This window comes from Bufo gargarizans, chromosome 2 (assembly GCF_014858855.1).
Source record: "Bufo gargarizans isolate SCDJY-AF-19 chromosome 2, ASM1485885v1, whole genome shotgun sequence".
In the NCBI taxonomy this organism is placed as follows: domain Eukaryota; kingdom Metazoa; phylum Chordata; class Amphibia; order Anura; family Bufonidae; genus Bufo; species Bufo gargarizans.
In genome coordinates, this window is record NC_058081.1 from 624,649,789 (window position 1) to 624,676,829 (window position 27,041).

At 45.3% G+C, this 27,041-nt stretch overlaps 1 protein-coding gene across 1 annotated transcript in view; it reads right to left on the bottom strand.

Moving 5' to 3' along the window:
• MEGF6 (multiple EGF like domains 6) overlaps positions 1–27,041 on the bottom strand; it is a 157,445-nt gene that overhangs the window by 15,650 nt on the left and 114,754 nt on the right. The window contains exons 17-30 of the mRNA XM_044277594.1: positions 17,023–17,154; positions 16,481–16,609; positions 16,186–16,317; positions 14,762–14,890; positions 13,622–13,750; positions 11,309–11,437; positions 10,714–10,842; positions 10,465–10,593; positions 8,307–8,435; positions 3,168–3,296; positions 2,822–2,953; positions 948–1,076; positions 741–869; positions 424–552 (exon numbers count right to left, since the gene is read on the bottom strand). Coding sequence (XP_044133529.1) covers positions 424–552; positions 741–869; positions 948–1,076; positions 2,822–2,953; positions 3,168–3,296; positions 8,307–8,435; positions 10,465–10,593; positions 10,714–10,842; positions 11,309–11,437; positions 13,622–13,750; positions 14,762–14,890; positions 16,186–16,317; positions 16,481–16,609; positions 17,023–17,154 — 1,815 coding nt within the window. The remainder of the gene's footprint in view (positions 1–423; positions 553–740; positions 870–947; positions 1,077–2,821; positions 2,954–3,167; positions 3,297–8,306; positions 8,436–10,464; positions 10,594–10,713; positions 10,843–11,308; positions 11,438–13,621; positions 13,751–14,761; positions 14,891–16,185; positions 16,318–16,480; positions 16,610–17,022; positions 17,155–27,041) is intronic.

A 27,041-nucleotide genomic window follows, 5' to 3' on the forward strand; every position in this document is an offset into this window, starting at 1 on the left:
GGACACGTTGCGAAGAGTGACAGACCATGTTTAAGTTTTATATCAACCTGACCACTAGGGGGCTCTACTGAGCAGCTGAAGCTTTATTTATTTATATTTTTTTCTGGCTTATAAAACAGTCAGGCCGTGCGTGTTCAGACACGCCATAAGGCTGCATTCACACAGGGGCATTAAGAGCCCACATCATGCCCAGAACATCCAGTAAGGAACCAGACTCTACAGCCGGGGCCGGAAACCTTCGGCACTCCAGATGCTGTGAAACTACAACTCCTAGCATGCACATTTGCTTGGCTGTTCTTGTAACTTCCATCTAAAGTGGAAGGAGGATTCTGGGAGTTGTAGTTTCAGGACAGCTGGATGCCGGAGGTTGCTGATCCCTGCTCTCCAGCGATCCATCTAGTAGTGTTGATGCATAGTACCTACCGTCCTCACACGTGACTCCCATCCATCCCAGACCACAGCTGCACGTTCCGTTGGTCGGGTTACACAATCCGCCATTTTTACAGGAGCAAATCTGCTGACAGTTTTCCCCGAAGTAGTTTTTGGCGCAGACTGAAAAGTAAAAAACAGCGGAGGGTTGGTCCTCCTGAAGCAAATTGATGTCCTCCCATCTGTTTGTTCTCATATTCTGTTTTAAAGAGTTAAAAGGCCTCCAGCCCCAAACTGCTTATCAACAAAAGAGACAACCCCTTTAAGGCATATATTGCTCTGTAGCAGCAGTCTGTGATCGCCATTCATACCGTGTTCGCAGTTCTTTCCTCTTCTTCCAGGCGCACAGACGCAATCGCCAGTCACATGATCACAGGATCCATTGGGACTACAGTGACACACATGGACGCATCCATTTCCGTATCTCCCTGGAGGACACACTAAAACAGAACACAAGCGCCAATTACATGAGGTGACGGGGGTGTTAGAACTTCATCATCCCCAGGACTTACACTTACCAGTGCCACAATCAGCCCCGAGGTAACCCGCCGGACAACGGCACCCTCCAGTAGTCGCTTCACAATGGCCGCCATTCTTACATTTGCATTCATGCTCACAGTTTCGGCCATAATATCCACCGGCACATCCTGCAATGTGAATATGTGTAACATTCAGTGGGAGTCTTGGTTGCTAGAGACATATACAGTACTTTCATGTCAGGTTGTCATGCAACAGGCCCATAGCAACCAGTCTGTCTGGTTACCCAGGTCTTCAGCCCAAAGCTAAACTGACAATGGCGTGAAGGCAGTGATGGAAAAATGAGACTTTTCAGGACCTGTACCCTGAGCTTCTAGAAGCTCATATACTGTCAACATGTCAGAGTGTTGTAACACTAAGCTGTCAATTTATTCATACAGTTCTAGGAGGAATAAGGAGGGTTACAAGAGTAGTGTTATAAGAAAAGAAGCTCCAAAGTTGCTATATTATCATCAGGGATGGATTGGCCATAGACCCTACAGGGAAAATTCCCGGTGGGCCGATGCCCCAGGGGCTGAATGCTGAATGGGCACATAATGAGCTCTCAACAGTAATTAATGCTGTGAGAATCAGGTACTCTTGTACCTGGGCAGCGACCACACATGCCCTCCTGAAGTGAACTGCTGTGGCCCACACCTCAGCCCCCTTCTCCATAGACATCTGGAGGAGGAGGACAGAAGACGTAGCTATTGATGGCCACCACAGAGGGACAGCTTTTGGGGCAGTATATTGTGCTACACTGTGTTATTTGGTTCTGCTGAGATGCTATTTTGCCTTATGGTATTGTTGACCCGCCTACTCATGTTGCCCCACCTTCTGTTAATTTGGACCTGCCTACAACATGGGGCCACTTTTAGTATTGTTTTTTCAGGGCTGCTTTGATTTCCCAGTCCGCCCCTGGTAGTTACTAAAGCAGACATGTCAGGGGGAGCGACAAGTCATGTTTAAGCATTATATCAATCTGACCACTAGGGGGCTCTACTGAACATTTGAACTATAATTTTTTTCTTCTGGCGTGTGTGTTCATACAATCAGTGGGCAACAATAAAGGGGAGACCCACGAGAAGACGTTTTTACTTGTTAGGTCAGGTGTCCAGCTTCTAAAACCTATAGGGTGAGTGCACCTGGACGGCCATGCTATGCTATGTATGAGCCATCACTGCAGGACGACGCAATATAGCAGTGACCTGCAGTGCAGATTTTAGATATACAGAATGTCAATTTATATGGCGGATTTTCATTGTGGATTTCACAACGTGTAGGCTGATACCCGGGGCAAACCCGCAACAAAATCTGCTTTTATAACACAATCATCTCAAATTCCAAGGCAATTCTTGAACAGATAGTTCTCATAGACCCCTTTCACACGAACGAGTATTCCGCGCGGGTGCAATGCGTGATGCGAACGCATTGCTCCCGCATGGAATCCGGACCCATTCATTTCAATGGGGCTTTGTACATGAGCGTTGGCTTTCATGCATCACTTGAGCGTTGCGTGAAAATCGCAGTATGTTCTATATTCAGCGATTTCCACGCAACGCTGGCCCCATAGAAGTGAATGGAGCTGTGGGAATATCGCATTGCATTCGCAAGCAAGTGCGGATGCGATGCATTTTTCACGGCTGGTTGCTAAGAGATGTTGTTTGTATACCTTCAGTTTTTTATCACGCGCGTGCAAAACACATTAAATCGCATTGCACCCACGCGATAACTGTACGCATTCGCAGACAAAAATGAATGACTTATTTTGCAAAATCGTGCATTTTTCACTGAACGCATTCGCAACGCATCCGGACCTAATCCGCACACGCTCGTCTGCAAGGGGCCTAACCGCTGTAGACAACGAGGCACTTACTTAGTTGACACGTGTGTCCGTGGTAGCCTGGTGAGCAGATACACTCTCCGGTCACTGGGTGGCAGTCTTGATGCTGACCAGGACATTGACATATATTTCCACAATTCAAGCCATAAGTTCCTGGAACACACGCTGGGGAGGGGTACAGGAAAGACAGTTCAGACTCCAGCCATACAGAAAGCCTGATAAACCTAATACATACTGCATATAAAGTATAGAAAATATATCAGCAACACCTACACCTGGGCATCTGCCATGTCCTGTTATATGCATATAATGAGCGATGGAGACCTGATGGGAGTAAGGGATCAATGTGAAATTCCGCTTCTTACTCTTTGTCACTTACTTTGGTCACATCCATTGCCTGTGAATCCGGGTGGACAGCCACACTCCCCACTGATGTGATTACATGGGGTTCCATGGGGGCAGCTACAAAGCTGTGAGCACTGATCACCATATGAGCCCGGGAGACAAGCTAGGAGATATTATAATAAATATCAATCTACAGTATTATTGTACTTACATTCTTCTACAGGGAAATATTAAAGAAGTTCTTTTACAAAAGAGACAGTATTATAGTAGTTATATTCTTGTACATAGGGGGCAGTATTATAGTAGTTATATTCTTGTACATAGGAGGCAGTATTATAGTAGTTATATTCTTATACACAAGAGGCAGTATTATAGTAGTTATATTCTTTTACGTGGGAGGCAGTATTATAGTAGTTATAGTCTTGTACATAGGAGGCAGTATTATAGTAGTTATATTCTTGTACATAGGAGGCAGTATTATAGTAGTTATATTCTTGTACATAGGAGGCAGTTTTATAGTAGTTATATTCTTATACACAAGAGGCAGTATTATAGTAGTTATAGTCTTGTACATAGGAGGCAGTATTATAGTAGTTATATTCTTATACACAAGAGGCAGTATTATAGTAGTTATATTCTTGTACATAGGAGGCAGTATTATAGTAGTTATATTCTTGTACATAGGAGGCAGTATTATAGTAGTTATATTCTTATACACAAGAGGCAGTATTATAGTAGTTATAGTCTTGTACATAGGAGGCAGTATTATAGTAGTTATATTCTTATACACAAGAGGCAGTATTATAGTAGTTATATTCTTGTACATAGGAGGCAGTATTATAGTAGTTATATTCTTATACACAAGAGGCAGTATTATAGTAGTTATATTCTTTTACGTGGGAGGCAGTATTATAGTAGTTATAGTCTTGTACATAGGGAGCGGTATTATAGTAGTTATAGTCTTGTACATAGGAGGCAGTATTATAGTAGTTATATTCTTGTACATAGGATACAGTATTATAGTAGTTATATTCTTGTACATAGGAGGTAGTATTAGGGCTAGTTCACACGACCATGCCATCCGTGTGCCTTCTGCAATTTGCAGAACGGAACAGGACGCCCATTATAGAAATGCCTATTCTTGTACGCAAAACTGATTTTTGCGGGGCCACGGAACAGAGCAACGGATGCGGACAGCACACAGAGAGCTGTCCGCATCTTTTGCGGACCCATTGAAATGAATGGTTCTGTATACGGACTGTATGCGGAACGCAGAAAATGGCCCATATATGGAACGCAAAATACGTTTGTGTGAACGATCCCTTATAGTAGTTATATTCTTGTACAAAGAGGGCAATATTCTAATAGTCATATTTTTGTACAAACCGGATTCCAAAAAAGTTGGGACACTATACAAATCGTGAATAAAAACTGAATGCAATGATGTAGAGATGGCAACTTCTAATATTTTATTCAGAATAGAACATAAATCACGGAACAAAAGTTTAAACTGAGAAAATGTACCATTTTAAGGGAAAAATATGTTGAATCAGAATTTCATGGTGTCAACAAATCCCCAAAAAGTTGGGACAAGGCCATTTTCACCACTGTGTGGCATCTCCCCTTCTTCTTACAACACTCAACAGACGTCTGGGGACCGAGGAGACCAGTTTCTCAAGTTTAGAAATAGGAATGCTCTCCCATTCTTGTCTAATACAGGCCTCTAACTGTTCAATCGTCTTGGGCCTTCTTTGTTGCACCGTCCTCTTTATGATGCGCCAAATGTTCTCTATAGGTGAAAGATCTGGACTGCAGACTGGCCATTTCAGTACCCGGATCCTTCTCCTACGCAGCCATGATGTTGTGATTGATGCAGAATGTGGTCTGGCATTATCTTGTTGAAAAATGCAGGGTCTTCCCTGAAAGAGATGACGTCTGGATGGGAGCATATGTTGTTCTAGAACCTGAATATATTTTTTGCATTGATGGTGCCTTTCCAGACATGCAAGCTGCCCATGCCACACGCACTCATGCAACCCCATACCATCAGAGATGCAGGCTTCTGAACTGAGCGTTGATAACAACTTGGGTTGTCCTTGTCCTCTTTGGTCCGGATGACATGGCGTCCCAGATTTCCAAAAAGAACTTCGAATCGTGACTCGTCTGACCACAGTACAGTCTTCCATTTTGCCACACTCCATTTTAAATTATCCCTGGCCCAGTGAAAACGCCTTGTGGATCTTGCTTAGAAATGGCTTCTTCTTTGCACTGTAGAGTTTCAGCTGGCAACGGTGGATGGCACGGTGGATTGTGTTCACTGACAATGGTTTCTGGAAGTATTCCTGAGCCTATTCTGTGATTTCCTTTACAGTAGCATTCCTGTTTGTGGTGCAGTGTCGTTTAAGGGCCCGGAGATCACGGGCTTCCAGTATGGTTTTACAGCCTTGACCCTTACGCACAGAGATTGTTCCAGATTCTCTGAATCTTCGGATGATGTTATGCACAGTTGATGATGATAGATGCAAAGTCTTTGCAATTTTTCGCTGGGTAACACCTTTCTGATATTGCTCCACTATCTTTCTGCGCAACATTGTGGGAATTGGTGATCCTCTTCCCATCTTGGCTTCTGAGAGACACTGCCACTCTGAGAAGCTCTTTTTATACCCAATCATGTTGCCAATTGGCCAAATTAGTGTTAATTGGTCTTCCAGCTGTTCGTTATGCTCAAATTTACTGTTTCCAGCCTCTTATTGCTACTTGTCCCAACTTTTTGGGGATTTGTTGACACCGTGAAAATTTGAATCAACATATTTTTCCTTTAAAATGATACATTTACTCGGATTAAACGTTTGATCTGTCATCTACGTTCTATTACAAATAAGGCTGCTTTCACACTAGCGTTCGCTGGTCCGTTCGTGAGCTCCGTTTGAAGGGGCTCACGAGCGGACCCGAACGCAGCCGTCCAGCCCTGATGCAGTCTGAATGGAGCGGATCCGCTCAGACTGCATCAGTCTGGCGGCGTTCAGCCTCCGCTCCGCTCGCCTCCGCACGGACAGGCGGACAGCTGAACGCTGCTTGCAGCGTTCGGGTGTCCGCCTGGCCGTGCGGAGGCGTGCGGATCCGTTCAGACTTACAATGTAAGTCAATGGGAACGGATCCGCTTGAAGATGTCACCCTGTGGCTCAATCTTCAAGCGGATCCGTCCCCCATTGACTTTACATTGAAAGTCTGAACGGATCCGCTCAGGCTGCTTTCACACTTAGATTTTTTTCTAAGTAATTAATGCAGACGGATCCGTACTGAACGGAGCCTCCGTCTGCATTAATATGAGCGGATCCGTTCAGAACGGATCCGCCCGAACGCTAGTGTGAAAGTAGCCTAAAATATTGACATTTGCCATCTCCACATCATTGCATTCAGTTTTTATTCACAATTTGTTTAGTGTCCCAACTTTTTTGGAATCCGGTTTGTATAAGGGGCAGTATTATAGTAGTTATATTCTTGTACATAGGAGGCAGTGTTATAGTGCCTATACTCTTGTACATACAGTAGAAGCAGTATTATAGCAGTTGTATTATTGTACAAAAGGGAGCAGTATTATAGTAGTCATATTCTTGCACATAAGATGCAGTATTATAGTAGTTAAATTCTTGCACATTGGAGGCAGTATTATAGTAGTTGTATTATTGTACATAGAGAGCCGTATTATAGCAATTATATTCTTGTACGTAGGGAGCAGTATTATAGTAGTTATATTCTTGTACATAGGAGGCAGTATTATAGTAGTTATATTCTTGTACAGTACATAGGAGGCAGTATTATAGTAGTTATACTCTTGTACATAGTAGGCAGTATTATAGCAGATGTATTTTTTTACACAGGGAGCAATATTAGAGTAGTTATATTCTTGTACATAGGAGACAGTATTATAGTAGTTATATTCTTGTACATAGGAGCAGTATTATAGTAGCTATATTGTTGTAGACAAGAGGCAGTTTTATAGTAGTTACAATCCTGTATGTTCATAGGGGCAGTATGTGTCACGGCTGAGGATGGGGAAAACCCTCAGCCGTGCGGTGCCAGGAGATGATGGGGTTGTCACTTGGCCAGGACCACAGAATTAGGGAGCAGGTCATCTCCTAGCGCTTCCCTAATCTGACCCTAACTGCTAGCTGCATGGGCCGCCCTTAAAGGTAGGAGGGCCCATACTCAGGAACCTCGGATCCCTACTGACCCTCCGTCGTTCCCTGAGCTAGGAGCTGGGTAGACAGCCCGTTCCTCCTGGACACGGAGAAACAGGAGTCTAATGTGGCCAAGCTACAAAGGGAAACAGAAACAGCTATGGCAGTGACAGGCAAAAGCAATCCACACAACACTCACCTGCCACAGACAACACAACCAGGAACCCATGTGCAGGTGCTGTTTGTTCAAGGCACCAACAAAGACAGCACACACAGACATCACACAGGGACCCGGACCATAAGCTGCAATAATACAGAAACCCCACACACACCTAGATAACACTGTGACCAGAAGGGAGGCCCCCACTGGTAGATGATAAAGTAGCCAGGAGGATGTCTCCAGCAAGCATGGCTGAAGCACCCTCTCTGACTACTGCCTTACACTGAGGCTTTATAGGCCAAGAGGCCACACCCAACGGTCAGACACACCCAGTGACTCACACACACACTGGGAAGGGAGTTAACCCTTCCAGCACCAAGGAAGGGAAAACACCACTTAAAGGAGAAGTGCACACAATACATAAACATCACACACAACCGCATGCACAGCATAGCAAGCTGCCAAGACACAGCTCAGACTGCTATGCTGCCACATCCATACTGTTGCCAGCGGCAACCACAGGTGAGGCAAATACCACAGCCCTCACCTGTGATTGACAACCAAACCAAAGACCGCTGACAACCGCATGCAGTTCAGGAGTCACGACCATAACCATGGCCGTGACAGTATGATAATAGTTGTATTCTTGTACATAGGGAGCAATATTATAGTAGTTATATTCTTGTATATAGGAGGCAGTATTATAGTAGTTATATTCTTGTACATAGGGGCAGTATTATAGTAGTTATATTTTTGTACATAGGCAGCAATATTATTGTAGTTGTTTTTTTTTTTACTTTATTATTTTACTAACTCAGTTTGCAGAACTTACGCTTATCACAATGTTTTCCTCTCCATCCTGTGGGACAGTCACAGGCACCGGTGATATGGTGACAGGAATTACCATATCGACATTCACATTTCTCCAGGCACTGGACTCCAAACATCCCTGCTGGACAGGCTGCAACATAAAATTTTGCATAATTTTTTAGAAAATCTTGAGGGCTGCTATAGATTTAGAGCTCTGGGCAATTGTTCCCTTATGAGAAGCCCAGGCAAAACCAGTTAAAAGAACAATTGGAGCTCTGAGGCTTCAATTACTGGGATATTTATTTGCCCTCTACAGGCTTGAACTCTTATTTATTCATGTGAGTAGGACTAAGCTGCAATTCTAAGCACAGCCACCACCAAATGTGGAGCACTGAGCCTGAACAACAATAATGGAGATGCCCCGCTCGTAGGTTCTACACCCCTGACCCTTGTTCGATGCATATGGCTGCCATTGTGACACAGCTTTTCAGGTGTCCTGAATGGTAGATCTGCTTAGCTATACAGGGAGTGCAGAATTATTAGGCAAATGAGTATTTTGACCAAATCATCCTCTTTATGCATGTTGTCTTACTCCAAGCTGTATAGGCTCGAAAGCCTACTACCAATTGAGCATATTAGGTGATGTGCATCTCTGTAATGAGAAGGGGTGTGGTCTAATGACATCAACACCCTATATCAGGTGTGCATAATTATTAGGCAACTTCCTTTCCTTTGGCAAAATGGGTCGAAAGAAGGACTTGACAGGCTCAGAAAAGTCAAAAATAGTGAGATATCTTGCAGAGGGATGCAGCACTCTTAAAATTGCAAAACTTCTGAAGCGTGATCATCGAACAATCAAGCGTTTCATTCAAAATAGTCAACAGGGTCGCAAGAAGCGTGTGGAAAAACCAAGGCGCAAAATAACTGCCCATGAACTGAGAAAAGTCAAGCGTGCAGCTGCCAAGATGCCACTTGCCACCAGTTTGGCCATATTTCAGAGCTGCAACATCACTGGAGTGCCCAAAAGCACAAGGTGTGCAATACTCAGAGACATGGCCAAGGTAAGAAAGGCTGAAAGACGACCACCACTGAACAAGACACACAAGCTGAAACGTCAAGACTGGGCCAAGAAATATCTCAAGACTGATTTTTCTAAGGTTTTATGGACTGATGAAATGAGAGTGAGTCTTGATGGGCCAGATGGATGGGCCCGTGGCTGGATTGGTAAAGGGCAGAGAGCTCCAGTCCGACTCAGACGCCAGCAAGGTGGAGGTGGAGTACTGGTTTGGGCTGGTATCATCAAAGATGAGCTTGTGGTGCCTTTTCGGGTTGAGGATGGAGTCAAGCTCAACTCCCAGTCCTACTGCCAGTTTCTGGAAGACACCTTCTTCAAGCAGTGGTACAGGAAGAAGTCTGCATCCTTCAAGAACAACATGATTTTCATGCAGGACAATGCTCCATCACACGCGTCCAAGTACTCCACAGCGTGGCTGGCAAGAAAGGGTATAAAAGAATAAAATCTAATGACATGGCCTCCTTGATCACCTGATCTGAACCCCATTGAGAACCTGTGGTCCATCATCAAATGTGAGATTTACAAGGAGGGAAAACAGTACACCTCTCTGAACAGTGTCTGGGAGGCTGTGGTTGCTGCTGCACGCAATGTTGATGGTGAACAGATCAAAACACTGACAGAATCCATGGATGGCAGGCTTTTGAGTGTCCTTGCAAAGAAAGGTGGCTATATTGGTCACTGATTTGTTTTTGTTTTGTTTTTGAATGTCAGAAATGTATATTTGTGAATGTTGACATGTTATATTGGTTTCACTGGTAAAAATAAATACTTGAAATGGGTATATATTAGTTTTTTGTTAAGTTGCCTAATAATTATGCACAGTAATAGTCACCTGCACACACAGATATCCCCCTAAAATAGGTAAAACTAAAAACTACTTCCAAAAATATTCAGCTTTGATATTAATGAGTTTTTGGGGTTCATTGAGAACATGGTTGTTGTTCAATAATAAAATTAATCCTCAAAAATACAACTTGCCTAATAATTCTGCACTCCCTGTATATTGATAACGCTCCTCTAGATAGATGCTATCACTTGTGACAGATCTTCTTTCATTTTGTACATATTAATACTTCTCCAACATCTCACTAAAGCTTTTACCTACCAGTCTCACAGGATTCTCCAGACCACCCCGCTGGGCACTTACAAGCGCCTGTGCCATGATCACATAGCCCACCATTTTGACAAGTGCAGTTTTGCAGACAATCATCTCCAAATTTTCCTGAAGAACATTCTAGAACAGAAAGAAAAAATTTGATAGAGATGTCCCAGGTATTTCTTCAGCAGTGGGGCTACACCTGGGTGTAAGCAATTATGACAACCGACCACCGAATTTACATGGGGAATTACTTACCCAGTTCACATGCCAATCCTGTCCAACCTTTAGGACAAATACAGAGTCCTGTGACGTGATTGCAGATTCCTCCGTGTCTGCAGATACATTGCTGAAGACATTTCTCGCCATAAAAACCATCTTGGCAAGCTGGAGAAATGCAAGTCAGTTTGAAATTCTTATATATTGTTAAGTATGGTGATACCTGTCACACATAAAGCATGCAATGGTATAGCTGCCATAGCAGCGTATTTAAATACGCCTATAATACGCGTATTTCAGGAGATGGTGGCGCAACTATTATCTCGCTCACGCCAGGCCTAAATGTGGGCATGGTGTGGGCAGGGAAGGGGAATGGCCGGCAGGCCCATCTCAATCATCATTTTCTACACTTGTTTTAGGCGTAGAAAATGGTCTAAATGTAAGACACCTAGGAAGCTGTCTTACATTTAGAACTGGCGCTGGATGCGCCTGCGCCTCTTCTTAACTTCGGCAGACCCTCTGCCAACTACGGGGCTTTATTAAGACCGCTGTAAGTCTTACTGGTAAGGCTGTGTGACAGTCCATGACAGACCCTTGAAGGACAGCATCTTTTTTCTCCCAAGCGTTGACTTACCTTGCTCACAGCGTGGTCCAGTCCACCCTGGCGCACAAATACACATCCCGCTGACATGGTTACACTTGGCGCCATTCTCACATAGACATGTCTCCTTGCAGCCTCTTCCATATCTGTTGTCTTCACATTCTACAAGGTATTGTGTAATAAGAGGGGTGTACATTATGATATTATCACCACTGAACAGTGATAGAAGGAAGTTCTCCCCAAAAATAAAAACAGAATTTAAGCTGTCCTCTTCTGTCAAGTTGTCAAAACTTCTATTTCCACCATTTCTTAGTTACTGTATATCTCTTTCTCTAGCTAGTAACAACTATAACTGTTAATAGACCTCTCCAGGCGGTGCACTTGGTTTTCCTACAGTTCAGGTCAAACCTGCTTGCTACACTGTAATGTATGCTCCGCTTTGTATCTGTGCCTGGGAAAGCAGTGTGACAACCACTGTGGGAGCTGTGATAGGTATCACCCAGCTTTCCCACATTCAGCTACAATAAAAGGATTCTCTCTTCTGCAAAATCTTGGTAGCTATCAATAAAGCTGTTAAAATGACCCTCCTGTTCAAGAAAAAAATCACATTATCTGGGGACCAAGCAGAATAATTACATGGTGACCTCTTTTCATCCTTTCAGCTGCAAATCTAGAGATCTATGGGCTCTTCTGCCATCCAAGATGGCCGCACCGTTTCTCAGACTAGCTGATGCATACTAGTCCAAGATACTTCCTGGGGCCCTCGGATTGGCCAATACTATTGATGTGAGCAGTTGTGGACAATCCAAGAGCAGAGCTGGACAAGTAGGTAGTGTCCTGAGCTGCCGATGTACCATGTGTGTCAGCTAGTCTGGGAAGCGGTGCAGCCATCTTGGATGGCAGAAGAGGAGCTTGGTAGATTTGCAGATGAAAGGAAGGTCACCATGTTAACGTCCTGTTTGATCCCCAGTTAACTTGATTTTCTTTCCTTGAACTGGGGGGTTCTCTTTCTGACAGCTCCAGACATTATTACCTACATTTCCTAGAGTACTGAACGTCATTTTTGCATACTTTTTTTTTTAAACACTTTATTAATCGTCCAACAATAACCATTCTATAAAACATATCATTATTAACATTTATCGATATTTTCCTTTAACCCCACAACCCCCCTCCCCCCTTGCGATGCGTCTTCCTTCACCACCACTCCTCCGTTCTAAGACCGAGGAGTAGTGGTGACAGGTGAAGAGCGGAGAAGCTCTATGAATTCCAGTCTCCCCAAATTCCAATCCATTTTTTTCTCCATATTTCTCTGCTTATACAAGATCTATCCATATCTCTTAGTGATATTCACCAGATTTAACCATGTATTCATAGTGGGACTGTTTCGCGAAAACCAAGAACGTGCTATCAAAAGTCGTGCCAAAAACCTTAAATAGAAGATTTTTTTATGTTGCTGACAGCTCACCCAATACCCAACATTCAGTGGAGAAAGGGATCCGCACCTTCAATTTTCCCTCAATATGTTTATGAATAGCCCCCCAATAATGTTTCAACTCTGCACAGGACCAGAACATATGCAAATAGTCCGCTTCAGGGACATCGCACCTAGGACAGTTGGAATCATTCCTAATCCCACATCTATTAAGCCAGAGAGGTGTAACATAAAGTCTGTGTAGAATATTAAACTGCACCACAACGTGATTCAAATTATGTGAGACCAATTTTAAATTCAATGTTACCTTCTGCTGGTCATCCAAATGGATCATTGGACACTCATTTTGCCAAGTCCTCTGACCAGTAGAGGAAACACCTCCAAATCGAGTTATAAGTAATTTTTTATAAAGGTGAGAAATCTTCATCTTCTGATCAAAATTCCCTATCCACTCATTAAATTGTGTTAAAGTGTGTATTTGAAACCTATTTTTTCCCTGTATACTCAAAAGTGCCGATCTAAGCAGATCATCAGATTTGCATACTTACAAACTAATAAATCCTACACTCACTATCTCTCCCAAGGAAAGCTGAATAATTAGCCAGTGTGTGAGTTGTCATGGTCAATATATTGGCAGTCCCCCACATTGCCAGATACAGATATAATTAAAGCCCCCCCCCCCCCTTTCCCACCTCAGTAGGTCACTAGGATATCAAATTGGATTGACTTCAAGGACTTCTAACCATTATGGCCCAGCACCATAGCATGATATTCAACACATCTGTTTACTGGAGCAGTGTACTCGTCCATGACATGATGGGTATAGACCAGAATTCAGCTGTAATATCTGGGCTGGTATAAGTTGAATGTCAGTAGATAAATTCATGTTGTCTCCATGTTACACAACTTACTTTTTTTGCATGTAGGTCCTAACCAACCATCTTGGCATGTGCAGGTCCCAGCAATATGGTCGCAGCTGGCACCATTGGCGCACTGGCAGCTGTTGGCGCAGTCAGTACCATAGAATCCTTCTGGACATGCTGTAATAAGATTACACAACAGAAATGTGACTTCTCATATCAATACACCCCAGCAGAACCAAATACCACAGTACAGCACAGAATGTTGCCTACATTAATTAATGCATCAGATCTTTATGTACCTGGCTGGTGGTCAACAGAAGAGCTTGGAAGACGCTGTGGACATCAGCCCACTGGGAAATTTCCCTGTAGAGTCTATGGCCCATGCTCCTATCTTACCCGGTGCTGAAAAGCAGTGGAACTCGTCTAACTTATGGTACTTCAAATATTGCAAAACTACCCTTCCCAGCGTGTGGAGGACATGATGGGTGTTGTAGTCTACCACATATAGAGACCACTTCTCTGAAGTATGTGTACCCTAATACTTTCTTTAGCCTCTAAGACCAGTGGTGTGCAACCTGTGACTCTCCAGCTATTACAAAACTACAACTCCCAGCATGATCCGACAGCCAGCATGCTGGAAATTATACTTCTGCAATAGCTAGAGAACCACATGTTGCAGACCCAAGTGTGGACATCCTATACGTGCAAGTAATGCGGATACACAGGGGCCCAGTGGGCAAGGAGGCCCAGTTTTTTACTATGTATTAGATGTCATGTAAGGGACTGAGCAAATGAATTCCATGACTCACAAATACTGGCAGTTGTTAGACATAAGGGGATGAGCTATTCAAGAGCAAGGGGCCCACATTCTGCTCTGGCACCGGAGGCCCCGGTTGTCTATGTCTGCAGACCCCAGCTTTAGACACATGTTGTGCTTACATGTAAAGTGACTTTTATGTATTCTATCACTAAAATACATGAGGACTGGCTATATGGCACAGAGCCAAGAAACAGTCTGGAATCCTAACAAACCGTTTCCTCCGTCTGACTAATGTTCGCTGTATCTGTCATTCCGCCTGAGGCAATTACTAGAAGCCAGAAGCCTAAATGAACTACTGAGATCCCCCATGTTACCATGTTAAACCATGAAATACGAGCGGCTGTAGAATTAATCACTGATACACTTACCAATTTCACAGTAGGTCCCTCGCCAGCCTGGGGCACATGTGCAGGCTCCACTCACATGGTCGCAGATGGCCCCGTTTTCACACTGACACTGGTGCCTGCAGTCTGAACCATACCAGCCGGCTGGGCACTCTGTTGGAATAAAGAAGCATTCCTGATGATGTAAGGCTGCGTTTATATCTGCGCTGTGCACTCCGGCAGTCTGTTCTGGCAGAGGAACCAACTGCCGGAGTTCACTGTATTCGGCATAGCCGAACACCCCCGTGGACCGCCGAGTCCCAATTCACTATTATGGGATGCAATGAGGATCAGGTCACTTTCCAGCACATATGCTGTGTGTATTATTTTTTTGTCCGGCCGATATGCCGGATACAGTGAGCGGATCAGAGTGCCGGAGATCACAACGCAGATGTGAACTTCCAGCGAAGACCTGGCCTCCTTCACATGTCCGTTTAGAAGATCCAGCTGCCTGATCTGTTGGCACAATTGTTACTGACCATTCCTAGGAATACTCCTTTCCAATAATTGCCCTGTGTAAAGGTGCTGCTGATCACTTTATGAATGAGCAAATGCTTGTTTATCAGGGAGAAACATAGTTGATGCGGTCACCGAAATCGTTTCTGGGCAGCAGAATGGATCGGCACGTACGCAGCTGTTCTATTCATTTCTAAGGGGTTCTGCTGAGCACAGCTCTTCACTGTCTCTGGAGCTCCCATAGAAATGAATGGAGCGGCTGCATACTTGCCCTACCAGCCGCCCCTTTTATGTTGAGGTCCTCCACGGGGTACAGGGTCCCCATTCTTGAGTAGGTGTCCCAGCAGCAGGACTCTAACCGATCTAATAGTTACCCCCTATCCTATAAATAGGGGATAACAACATAACCAGAATACCCCTTTTTATGATTGCGTTTAACTCATTTTGGGCTTAAAATAATGTTTTCAATTGGTCTTTATTAAAAAAATATTCAGCAGCTTTGTCATAAAGGGTTAACTGGTGCCTAGCTGTGAGAATCATATTTTCACTTTCACTTTGTGCTGGTCATCTAATAACCCTTATCTCTAAATTACTAATAGCTCAACATACTTATTTAAGCCACATTCCCATCCGTAAGATAATAACTAAGCTATAATGAATGTTTATAATGTCAGAGATCAGAGATAAGGAGCCGTCAGCTGAGCTGCCTGACAGGACACATTAAAAATACAGAGCATGCTACTAGAGAATCTCAAGGCTGTACTGAGAAAGGGGCTCAACATTTAAAATAAAGACCAACTGAAAAAAAAGATTTTTAGCTCAAAATTAGTACAATGCAATAATACAAAAATTTCCACTAAGGCATCCATAGCATTTAAGTCTCCCAACCATAAACACAAACTAGTTGTCAGGGTCTGCTGGAACTTAGTGTTAGGAAAATGCCATGAACTTACTCTGATCACACTGCCTTCCAGTGTATCCGGATTCACAGACACAATCCCCCGTCACAGGGTTACAGTCCCAGTCACTGTTGCTGCAGTTGCAGCTATGAACACAGTCCGCACCCCAGTAACCGCTATCACAAGCTGTAAGGACAGAACATGTTATAAACCTCAGACCAAGAAGATACAGAATGTTAGATAATCCAGAAAACATAGACTCTGATCGGCTCTCAGACTACTGGATGCTATCAGTATAGTGCTGTCTAGGATTTCATGTAACAGTAAAGTGAAGTATTGCTCTATATACCTCTCCTGCAGTTGTGTCCTGTAAATCCAGGTGGGCAGGCACACCTGCCGGTTACAGAGTCACACTCGCTATGAACTTGGCAGAGGCATCGTGACTGGCAGCCATGCCCAAACCAACCAGCGGGGCAGCCTGCAGATTAAAAAAATGTCATACATGCTACCAATAACAGCATAACATAAGGGCTGACACATAGAGCTTCTCACATAGCTTTTCATCAATCTTGAGTGGATTGTAAATCTCCCCTGCCCACCACATGCCCTCTCTGTTCCATTGCCCTGTCTGTGTAAGGGCTCATGCACATGAACGTATGTATTTTAGGATCCACAAAACACGGATTCCGCAAAAAAACTGATGACATCCGAGTAACATGAGTATTGCCTCCCTTTTCTTTTTTTTTTTTTGCAGATCCATTGTAACAATGGATCAGGATGAACAAAGGAAAAGATGCATTAAATATACTAATCATCATCTATAGTGAATGGAGGACAGCTTATGACGGGTTTATTTACAGAGGTGTGGCTTCATCACATTATGTCACTTACTGTCCCTGCAGTGATCTCCAGTGTATCCCGGCTTACAGATACACTTTCCTGTGGCAGGGTCACAGCTGCCATTCTTGACACACAGCGGACAGATCTCTTGACAGCTGTCCCCCCATCTTCCTATGGGGCAATCTACAACAGACACACGAGAATGAGAAGAATTTACAAGCTCAGACCACAAGGGCATTTGTTAATTCCTGAGCTCGCACCCTGCTGCTCATAAATCCTGAAATGTGGCAAAGCATTTACTACCGCTTCCGTTAACTGCAGTAGTGACGTAAGCGGCCATGCGGGTACCATGACATCTTGGTGCAGGGGGCTGCATTCAAAACCCAACTTACAGCAAAGCACTATGGTGCAGATCTGAATGTCATTCCGGATTTAAAGGGACACTTTAAAGGGTTTGTCCTGAACAAAGAAAACATGGCCGATTCCTCACAAAAACAGTGCCACGTCTGTCCACGGGTTGTGTGTGCTGTTGCAGCTCAGCAACATCCAATATAGGTAATATGCAGTAACACACACAACCCACGGGCTTGAGTTACACTGTTCTGGAAGAAAGCAGCCATGTTTGTCTAATACAGTACAAGTCCTTTAAAAGGGAAGATATGCAGCTGTCTGAGCATGTAGTGAGCAATAATCAATTCTAGCATCTCTTCAACATATCGTCTACATATGGTCTACTCTACGTAGTATATACAAAACATCTGAAATGAAAAGAATGCATGCTGCTACCCGGAAACCATTAACAAGCAGGCTACGTGTTGTTAACATGTCTGTTTATTATTGGATGTGGGTCTAATTCGATCAGTGGTTGTAATTAGTGTTGAGCGAATCGAAGCATCCGAAGCAGGAATTCGATCTGAAGTTTAGGAAAAAAGCTGCGAAAGCCGAATTTCCTTGAGCTTCGTGATAACGAATCATTTTCCCTCAAAATGGCGGCTACAGTTGTCTTAGTGATGACATCACCACGTGATCACTCTGGGAGCACACTGTGACGTCACCACGCTCAGCGCAGGTCCTTTGGCAGGTCTTTTTTCACTCAAGAGAGGAGCAGGACTGCCTCTGCGTGAGCAAGTGGATGAGGTGAGTGAATTTTTTTTTTTAACCCAAAAGGGCATTTTGCACTAGCGTATTACCGTTAGACAGGTGCACTTCTGCCTAAGCGGCCGTTAAAACGGTCCCATTGATTGATAGATTGAATAGGGTTTTAACATAGCGATTCACGACAAATTAATTTGTAACAAATGGATTTTCTTGTCAAAATCTGGCGAAGCCTACCGAATTTTTAAAACTTTGCTCATTTCTAGTTGTAATTATAAAAACGTGGTTGCTTTCTTCCAAACAGAGCACACCGGTTGTCCATTGGCTTGCAGACAAACCCATTTGTGAAGATGCAGAATGAGTCAGATTTGCAAAACCAGTGTGGTGTTGCAGCCATGTTTTTATAAACTTGCACAACCCCTTTAAAAGGGGACCTGTCACCATGTAATGACATTGACAAACATTTATAATGCACTTTTCTCAAACAAGAGACTCAATGAGCAAGGATGTCGTAGAGCAGGGCAATCGGTGATTGCCATATAGAAGCTCACCCTCAGCACCCACTAGGGTCAGTTTCATAGGAAGCCAATTTTTCTTTGGAGTGTGAGAGGAAAGTAGAGTACTCAGGGGAAAGTCATGCAACTTGAAGAGAACAGAAAAACTCCATAAAGAGATTGCACTTGGTTGGATTTGAACTCAGGACCCCAGTGCTGCAAAGCAACAGTGCAATCTGCAGGCAGCATGTTATAGAGCAGGTGCTGAGCAGACTGACATATACTGTAGTGGTAAAGGAGTCAGTTAAACTATTTTACAGTGTAATTGCAGATGTTATGTTGCGGTTTTGTGCTAAAATGAAAAAAAAAAATTATGTTTCCCCCACCCCATCAACTTGCACTCAGAACTCCATAATTACATAGTGATGACAGAATTTAGAAATTTTTAGCAAATTTAGAAAAAATGAAAACAAATTTTGCATGGACATAAGTATTCAGACCCTTTGCTGTGACTCTTGAAATTTTGCTCTCTGGGCCTCCTATTTCTCTTTCAGATGTTTCTACACCTTGACTGAAATCCACGTGTGGTAAACTCAGTTGATTGGAAATCCTTTGGAAAGACACAGCCTGCCTATATAAGGTGTCACAAGCTGAGAATGCATATCAGAGGAAAAAAAACAAGCCATGAGAAGAAAATACTGCCCGTAGAGCTCAGAGACAGGATTGTGTGGTGGCACAGATCTGGAGAAGGGTACAAAGGGTACAGTTTTTCTGCACTGAATGTTCCCAAGAGCACAGGAACTTCCTTTTTATAAAAGATCTAAAACATTTCCCCCACTAACAATATGTCTGGTGGTGGACTTGTTTGTTAAACTAGTTTCAAAAGATTTGGAGGCACTCTCTTATAAACATGGCAATGATAATGTAACCCCTCAATGGGGAAAATGTTTTATATCTTTTACAAAATTGACTAGGGAAGGTACCTACCTTTTCTCCTTCCTCTTGATTCAAAGATCTAAAACATTTCCCCCACTGACAATATATCCAGTGGTGGACTTGTTTGTTAAACTAGTTTCAAAAGATTTGGAGGCACTCTCTCGTAAACATGGCAATGATAATTTAACCACCCAAGAACGGATAGCTTTAAAAGAACCTATGTACCTTCAAAGGGACGGTTATAAAACCAGCAGACTAAAGGGGGTAACATTGTAATTTGGTCGGATCAAAAATATGAAAAACAGCCTTATAAGTTATTAAATGATAAAACATGTTATCAAATATTGACCGATAACCCTTTGTCATATTTCCAGAGAGAATTAATTGCCATCTTAGAAAGTGCATATGAAAAGAATATTATCACTAAAAAGATGATGGCAAGCTCTAATAGTGGACATCGTGAGAATAGCAACCTTCTATTTAATACCAAAAATTCACAAAAATTAGACTGAACCTCCGGGAAGACCTATTGCGGCAGGTAATGAAGGAATCAGTGAACTGGTATGTAGATTTATAGACTATCATCTCAAACAATTGGTAATGGAATTGCCTTCATTTATTAAGGATACTACAGCGGCCCTCAATCGATTGGAAGGATTGACTCTGGAGGAGAACATGTGGATAGTAACAGCAGATGTGGAGTCTCTATACACATCAATAAAACATGAAGATGGATTTCGAGCAGTTGCATATTTTTGGAGAACGAGTAACATCGAAAAAGATGTAAGTGAACTAATTTGGATTTTTATTTTGAGTTTCTATTGAAACAACATTTTTTTATCTGTTCTAATTTACACATACAGAGAATGGCCATGGGCACGACATGTGCACCATCCTATGCAAATTAATTTTTGGGTGCATGGAGAGAGAGATTTTCCTGGGGGAATCTATCCCTAATATAGGCAAAGTACAAAATTGGATGCGTTACATTGACGACATCCCCTTCATATGGGAGGGCCCATATGATGAATTGAAAGAGTTGATGTACCAACTAAATGATAACAAGATCAAAGTGAAATTAACATACAAAATAGCCAAGGAGACTAATGTATTCAGAAAACATACTGCAATTAAATCTCTTCTCTATGCAGATTCTGCACATCTGCGATCAACTATCAAGGGCATTCAAGTGGGACAGTTTTTGAGACTCAGACGCATCTGCTCCACAGATTCTAATTTCGAAGAAGCAAGCAGAGGATCTCAAAGATCGATTTAGGGAGAGAGGCTATAGAACAGACAGATCAAAAAAGGATATAATAGGGCCAAAAGGGCCCCTAGACAAGGCCTCTTGTGCCCTAATAAATCAGAACAGACTGAAGGTAGGATAGAGACTAGATTCATCACCTGAGTACCACTCACAATGGAAGGAAGTGATGAATATCCTTCTTAAACATTGGGATATATTGAAAATGGATCCACTATTGAGCAGCCACATATTAGAATACCCCAAAGTGACAGCAAGACGAACCATAGTCATTACATACCACAAAAGAAGACTCCATTTGGCGAAATCAAACGCAGAAATGGATGTTATCCTTGTGGAAATTGCAAAGCATGTCAAGACATTGAGAGAGCTACGAGCTTTCAAAATCATAATGGCCAAAGATCCTTTGAGATTAGACAACATATTACATGCATAGCAGTAGGAATCATATATTATGCATTCTGTCCATGTAACAAGATTTATGTTGGACTTACAACAAGGGAGTTCAGAATTAGAGTTATAGAACATATAAGAGACCTAGAAAAAGCAAAGACTACTGAGGAGATCATAAGTTTGAAAACAATTCCAAAACATTACAAAATCTATCACTAATGTAACCCTCAACTCCTCAGATTCAGAGGAATACATAAGATACATCTTGGATAAAGAGGTGGAGATTTGACCAAGAACTGACTCAGTTGGAAAGTAAATGGATCTTCAGATTGGGTACGCTGGCACCAAGGGGACTAAATGAAAACATGGGCTATAGTGCATTTTTGTGAATTACTTTTTAGGTATTTGCTCTATCTTTTAATTGGCTCTAATTTTTGTTATATTATATATATATATATATATATATATATATATACACAGTACAGACCAAAAGTTTGGACACACCTTCTCATTCAAAGAGTTAACTTTTTTTTCATGACTATGAAAATTGTAGATTCACACTGAAGGCATCAAAACTATGAATTAACACATGTGGAATTATATACATAACAAAAAAGTGTGAAACAACTGAAAATATGTCATATTCTAGGTTCTTCAAAGTAGCCACCTTTTGCTTTGATTACTGCTTTGCACACTCTTGGCATTCTCTTGTTGAGCTTCAAGAGGTAGTCACCTGAAATGGTTTTCACTTCACAGATGTGCCCTGTCAGGTTTAATAAGTGAGATTTCTTGCCTTATAAATGGGGTTGGGACCATCAGTTGCGTTGTGGAGAAGTCAGGTGGATACACAGCTGATAGTCCTACTGAATACACTGTTAGAATTTGTATTATGGCAAGAAAAAAGCAGCTAAGTAAAGAAAAACGAGTGGCCATCATTACTTTAAGAAATGAAGGTCAGTCAGTCCGAAAAATTGGGAAAACTTTGAAAGTGTCCCCAAGGGCAGTCACAAAAACCATCAAGCGCTACAAAGAAACTGGTTCACATGCGGACCGCCCCAGGAAAGGAAGACCAAGAGTCACCTCTGCTGCGGAGGATAAGTTCATCCGAGTCACCAGCCTCAGAAATCGTAGGTTAACAGCAGCTCAGATTAGAGACCAGGTCAATACCACACAGAGTTCTAGCAGCAGACACATCTCTAGAACAACTGTTAAGAGGAGACTGTGTGAATCAGGCCTTCATGGTAGAATATCTGCTAGGAAACCACTGCTAAGGACAGGCAACAAGCAGAAGAGACTTGTTTGGGCTAAAGAACACAAGGAATGGACATTAGACCAGTGGAAATCTGTTCTTTGGTCTGATGAGTCCAAATGTGAGATCTTTGGTTCCAGAGCGGTCCCTGTCTTTGTGCGACGCAGAAAAGGTGAACGGATGGACTCTACATGCCTGGTTCCCACCGTCAAGCATGGAGGAGGAGGTGTGATGGTGTGGGGGTGCTTTGCTGGTGACACTGTTGGGGATTTATTCAAAATTGAAGGCATACTGAACCAGCATGGCTACCACAGCATCTTGCAGCGGCATGCTCTTCCATCCGGTTTGCGTTTAGTTGGACCATCATTTATTTGCTCTGCTCCTGATCTTTGCAGCAACTGGTAGGAGATCTTTTACTGTGGGGTTCCATCATGCCAAAGCCTGGGGCACTTAAATCTGCCAAGGCCTCCTCTCAGGCTCTTTTGGGGTCATGCAAGGTGTGCCTTCTGCCTTTTTCTGCCTCTGGCACCTGTGACTCGTGCCCTGCTCCTGGACAGGATCAGCCTCCTTCTCTTGCTCAGCCCAGTCCTCCCTCTGCCCCTGCGGAACCGGCGGTACCCGCCTGGGCTTCCGCCATGTCTAGTGCGGCAGTGGATCTGGCCCTAGTTGCCATGGCAGCCATGTCCTTCATGGAGCGTATGGCAGCTACTACTCCAGTGGCGTCCACCGCTCCATCTCCTCTCAGTGATTCTCACAGGGGGCGTCTGACGTCTAAGAGGCAGCGTGAGCGGCAGCATTCCTCATCGGATGACTCCGCTTCTCCCCCACGCCTTGAGGCATGCCCAGTTGACTCTCCCTCTCGTGGGGAGCGCAAATCCGAAGGGGAATTGTCCGGATCGGACGAGGCCACGGAGCGGGAACCCCTGCCTAAGCTTTCCACCATGGTATCCGAATTGGTGGAGGCTGTCCGTGACACTTTTAATATCCACGGAGATTCCACTCCCTCCACTAGTCGGGAGTTCTCCCTCTTTCTGCCCAAAAGGCCCGAATCCGCGGTGTTCCCCGTTCATGAGGAATTCACAGCGGTCATATCAAAGGCTTGGGACCGACCCAATCAGAAATTTTCGGCCACCAAGCGCATGGATACGCTTTCCCCTTTCCCCTCTGACTCGGTGGAAAAGTGGACTTCTTCCCCTAAGGTAGATCCTCCGGTGGCCAGGTTGGCCAAGAACACGGCCCTTCCTGTCCTAGACGGTTCCTCCCTGCAGGATGCGGTGGACAGACGCCTGGATTCATTTTCCATGTCCATCTTCTCTCTGGCGGGCGCTTCCCTGCGACCGGCTTTTGCGTCGACTTGGGTTGCCAGAGCCCTTACGGCGTGGTTGCGGCGCCACCACCAGGATCTGACGGAACAGGGCGCCCCTGCAGACACTTTGGAATTTATTCTCCAAATGTCTCAGGCTTCTAAATATCTCTGTGAGGCTTCAATGGATATCGGTTCCCTATTTGCCCGTATTTCGGCCCTCTCGGTCATTCAGCGTAGAGAGGTTTGGTTGAAGGTGTGGGATGCTGATGCTTCTTCCAAGCGTTCCCTCGCTAACCTTCCCTTTGAAGGATCTAGACTCTTTGGAGCCCAGTTGGACGAATTCATTTCTGCCGCAACGGGGGGCAAGAGTACTCATCTGCCTCAACCCAGATCCAAACGGCCCTTTCGATCTCGGGCTTCAGGGTTCCGGGCCCAGTCCTTTCGTTGCTTCTCCACGGCCAGGACGTCTTCGTCCTCGTCGGCTGGGGGATCCCAGGAATCCCGCAAGAAGCCTTTCTTCAAACCCCAGCCCTCTTGGCGACCACGGGCACAGTCAACCCGTCCCCCTGCTCCCAAGCAGCCCTCCGCATGAAGGGGTGCCCCCACCCCTCGTGGTGGGGGGCCGTTTGCTCTCCTTTCAACAGGTCTGGAGGGCTCACGTTCAGGACGCCTGGGCTCTGGAGATTGTGACGTCCGGTTACAAATTGGAGTTCGCGTCCAGCCCGCCGGAACGCTTTTTCCCGTCTCGCGTTCCGGGGGATCCAGCCAGGGCCTCGGACCTCCTTTTGGCGGTCTCCTCTCTTCTGGACCGGGGTGTCATTTTTCCCGTTCCCCCGGAGGAACGGGGAACAGGTTTTTACTCAAACCTGTTCGTCGTTCCGAAGAAGGAGGGGTCGGTGCGCCCGATACTGGATCTGAAGCTTCTGAACAAGTTTTTAAGGGTGCGGAAGTTTCGCATGGAGTCCCTTCGCTCCGTTATTGCTTCTCTGCTTCCAGGGGAACTTCTCGCGTCTGTGGACATTCAAGACGCCTACTTACACGTCCCGATTGCGAAGTCTCACCATCGCTTTCTGCGTTTTGCCATCTGGGGTCGTCATTACCAGTTCGTCGCCCTGCCTTTTGGGTTGGCGACCGCCCCTCGCGTTTTCACCAAGGTTTTGGCGCCTCTCATGGCGCTTCTTCGCACCAGGGGCATCTCGTTGTTGCCCTACCTGGACAACATCTTGATAAAAGCCCCGTCTCTTCCACAGGCCGAGGACAGCGTCCGAATCACCGTTCAATCTCTAGAACGGTTCGGGTGGCTGATCAATCTACCCAAATCCTCTCTGCACCCTTCCCAGAGACTCTCCTTCCTGGGGATGGTTTTGGACACCTCGAGTTCTCGGGTGTTTCTTCCGGATTCCAAGTCCTCTTAGATTCGGAGGGCGGTGTCGCTCCTTCTACAAGCTCCTTGTCCCACCATTCGGGAGTGCATGCGGGTTCTGGGCCTTATGGTCGCCTCCTTCGAGGCGATTCCGTATGCCCAGTTCCACACTCGACCGTTACAACAGTGGATTCTTGCCCTCTGGGACAAGACCTCTCGGGGTCTGGACGCTCCCGTCCGCCTGTCCCGGCAAGTTCGGTTGTCTCTCCCTTGGTGGCAGGCCTCCCCGAATCTCTCATCAGGGAGGTCCTTCCTTCCGTTCTCCTGGACGATAGTCACCACCGATGCCAGCCTCATCGGTTGGGGAGGCGTTCTCCGGAACCTCACAGTTCAGGGGGTCTGGTCGACGGAGGAATCCCGTCTTCCGATAAACGTTTTGGAACTAAGGGCGATCTTCAGCTCCCTCTCCCACTGGACTTCCCTCCTTGCAGCTCGGCCGGTGCGTGTTCAGTCGGACAATGCCACAGCTGTAGCCTACGTCAATCATCAGGGCGGAACGCGCAGTCGGGCAGTGATGCAGGAGGTGGCGAGGATCCTCCTATGGGCGGAGTCTCATGTGCCAGTGTTGTCGGCGGTGTACATTCCGGGCGTCGACAACTGGACGGCGGATTTTCTGAGCCGCACCAAGGTGGATCCGGGAGAGTGGTCCCTACATCCGGAGGTGTTCGAGGACATCTGCCGCCGATGGGGCCGTCCGGACGTGGATTTAATGGCGTCCCGACTAAACAACAAGGTGCCGGTGTTCCTGGCCCGCGCTCGAGACCCAAGGGCGTGCGGAGTGGACGCGCTGGTGTCTCCTTGGCAGCGATTCGGCCTCCTCTATGTCTTCCCTCCACTTCCTCTGTTGCCGAAGGTGCTGCGCAAGATCGAGGCGGAGGGGATACCGGCCATTCTTATCGCTCCGGATTGGCCTCGCCGCACCTGGTTCTCCAACGTCATCCGAATGCTAGCGGACGTTCCGTGGCCTCTTCCCGACAGAGGGGATCTTCTGTCTCAGGGACCGCTCTTCCACCAGAATTCACGTCAGTTGCGTTTAACGGCGTGGCTATTGAGACCTACATCCTGAGGAAGAGAGGCTTCTCTGATGCAGTGGTGAGAACCATGATCAGAGCTCGAAAACCGGCTTCTTCGCGGATCTGTTATCGCACCTGGAGGGCCTATCTGACCTTTTGTGAGAAGTCGGGTTTTCCGCCGCTTCGTTTCTCTGTTCCGGTGGTGCTGGCCTTTCTACAGTCCGGCCTTGAGGTGGGGCTGTCGCTCAGTTCTTTGAAGGGTCAGGTTTCGGCCTTGGCGGTCTTTTTTCAAAGGTCTATTGCCTTTTTGGGGCCTGTGAGAACCTTCCTGCAGGGGGTGGCGCATTCGGTTCCTCCGTATGTTCCTCCCTTACCCCCCTGGGATCTTAACCTGGTCCTGCGCGCCCTTCAGGAGGCGCCTTTTGAGCCTCTGAGGGAGGTCTCCCTAGTCTTCCTCACCTGGAAGGTGGTTTTTCTGGTGGCCATTACCTCCATCAGGAGGGTTTCGGAGCTGGCCGCGCTTTCCTGTCAGGAGCCTTTTCTGGTCTTCCACCAGGATAAGGTGGTGCTACGGCCGGTTCCTTCTTTTTTGCCCAAGGTGGTTTCTCCGTTCCACCTTCACGAGGATCTTGTCCTGCCCTCTTTTTGTCCTTCTCCGGCGAATCCCAAGGAACGTGCTCTCCACTCCCTGGACGTCGTCAGGGCCCTGAAGGTGTATCTGGGGGCCACCGCCTCCTTTAGTCGTTCGGACTGCCTCTTTGTGATTCCCGAGGGGTCTCGTAAGGGTCTGGCGGCTTCCAAGGTTACTGTGGCGCGGTGGATCCGTTCCGCTATTGCTGCGGCCTATCGCGCTCGGGGTCAGGTTCCCCCGTCGCGGATTACAGCTCACTCCACAAG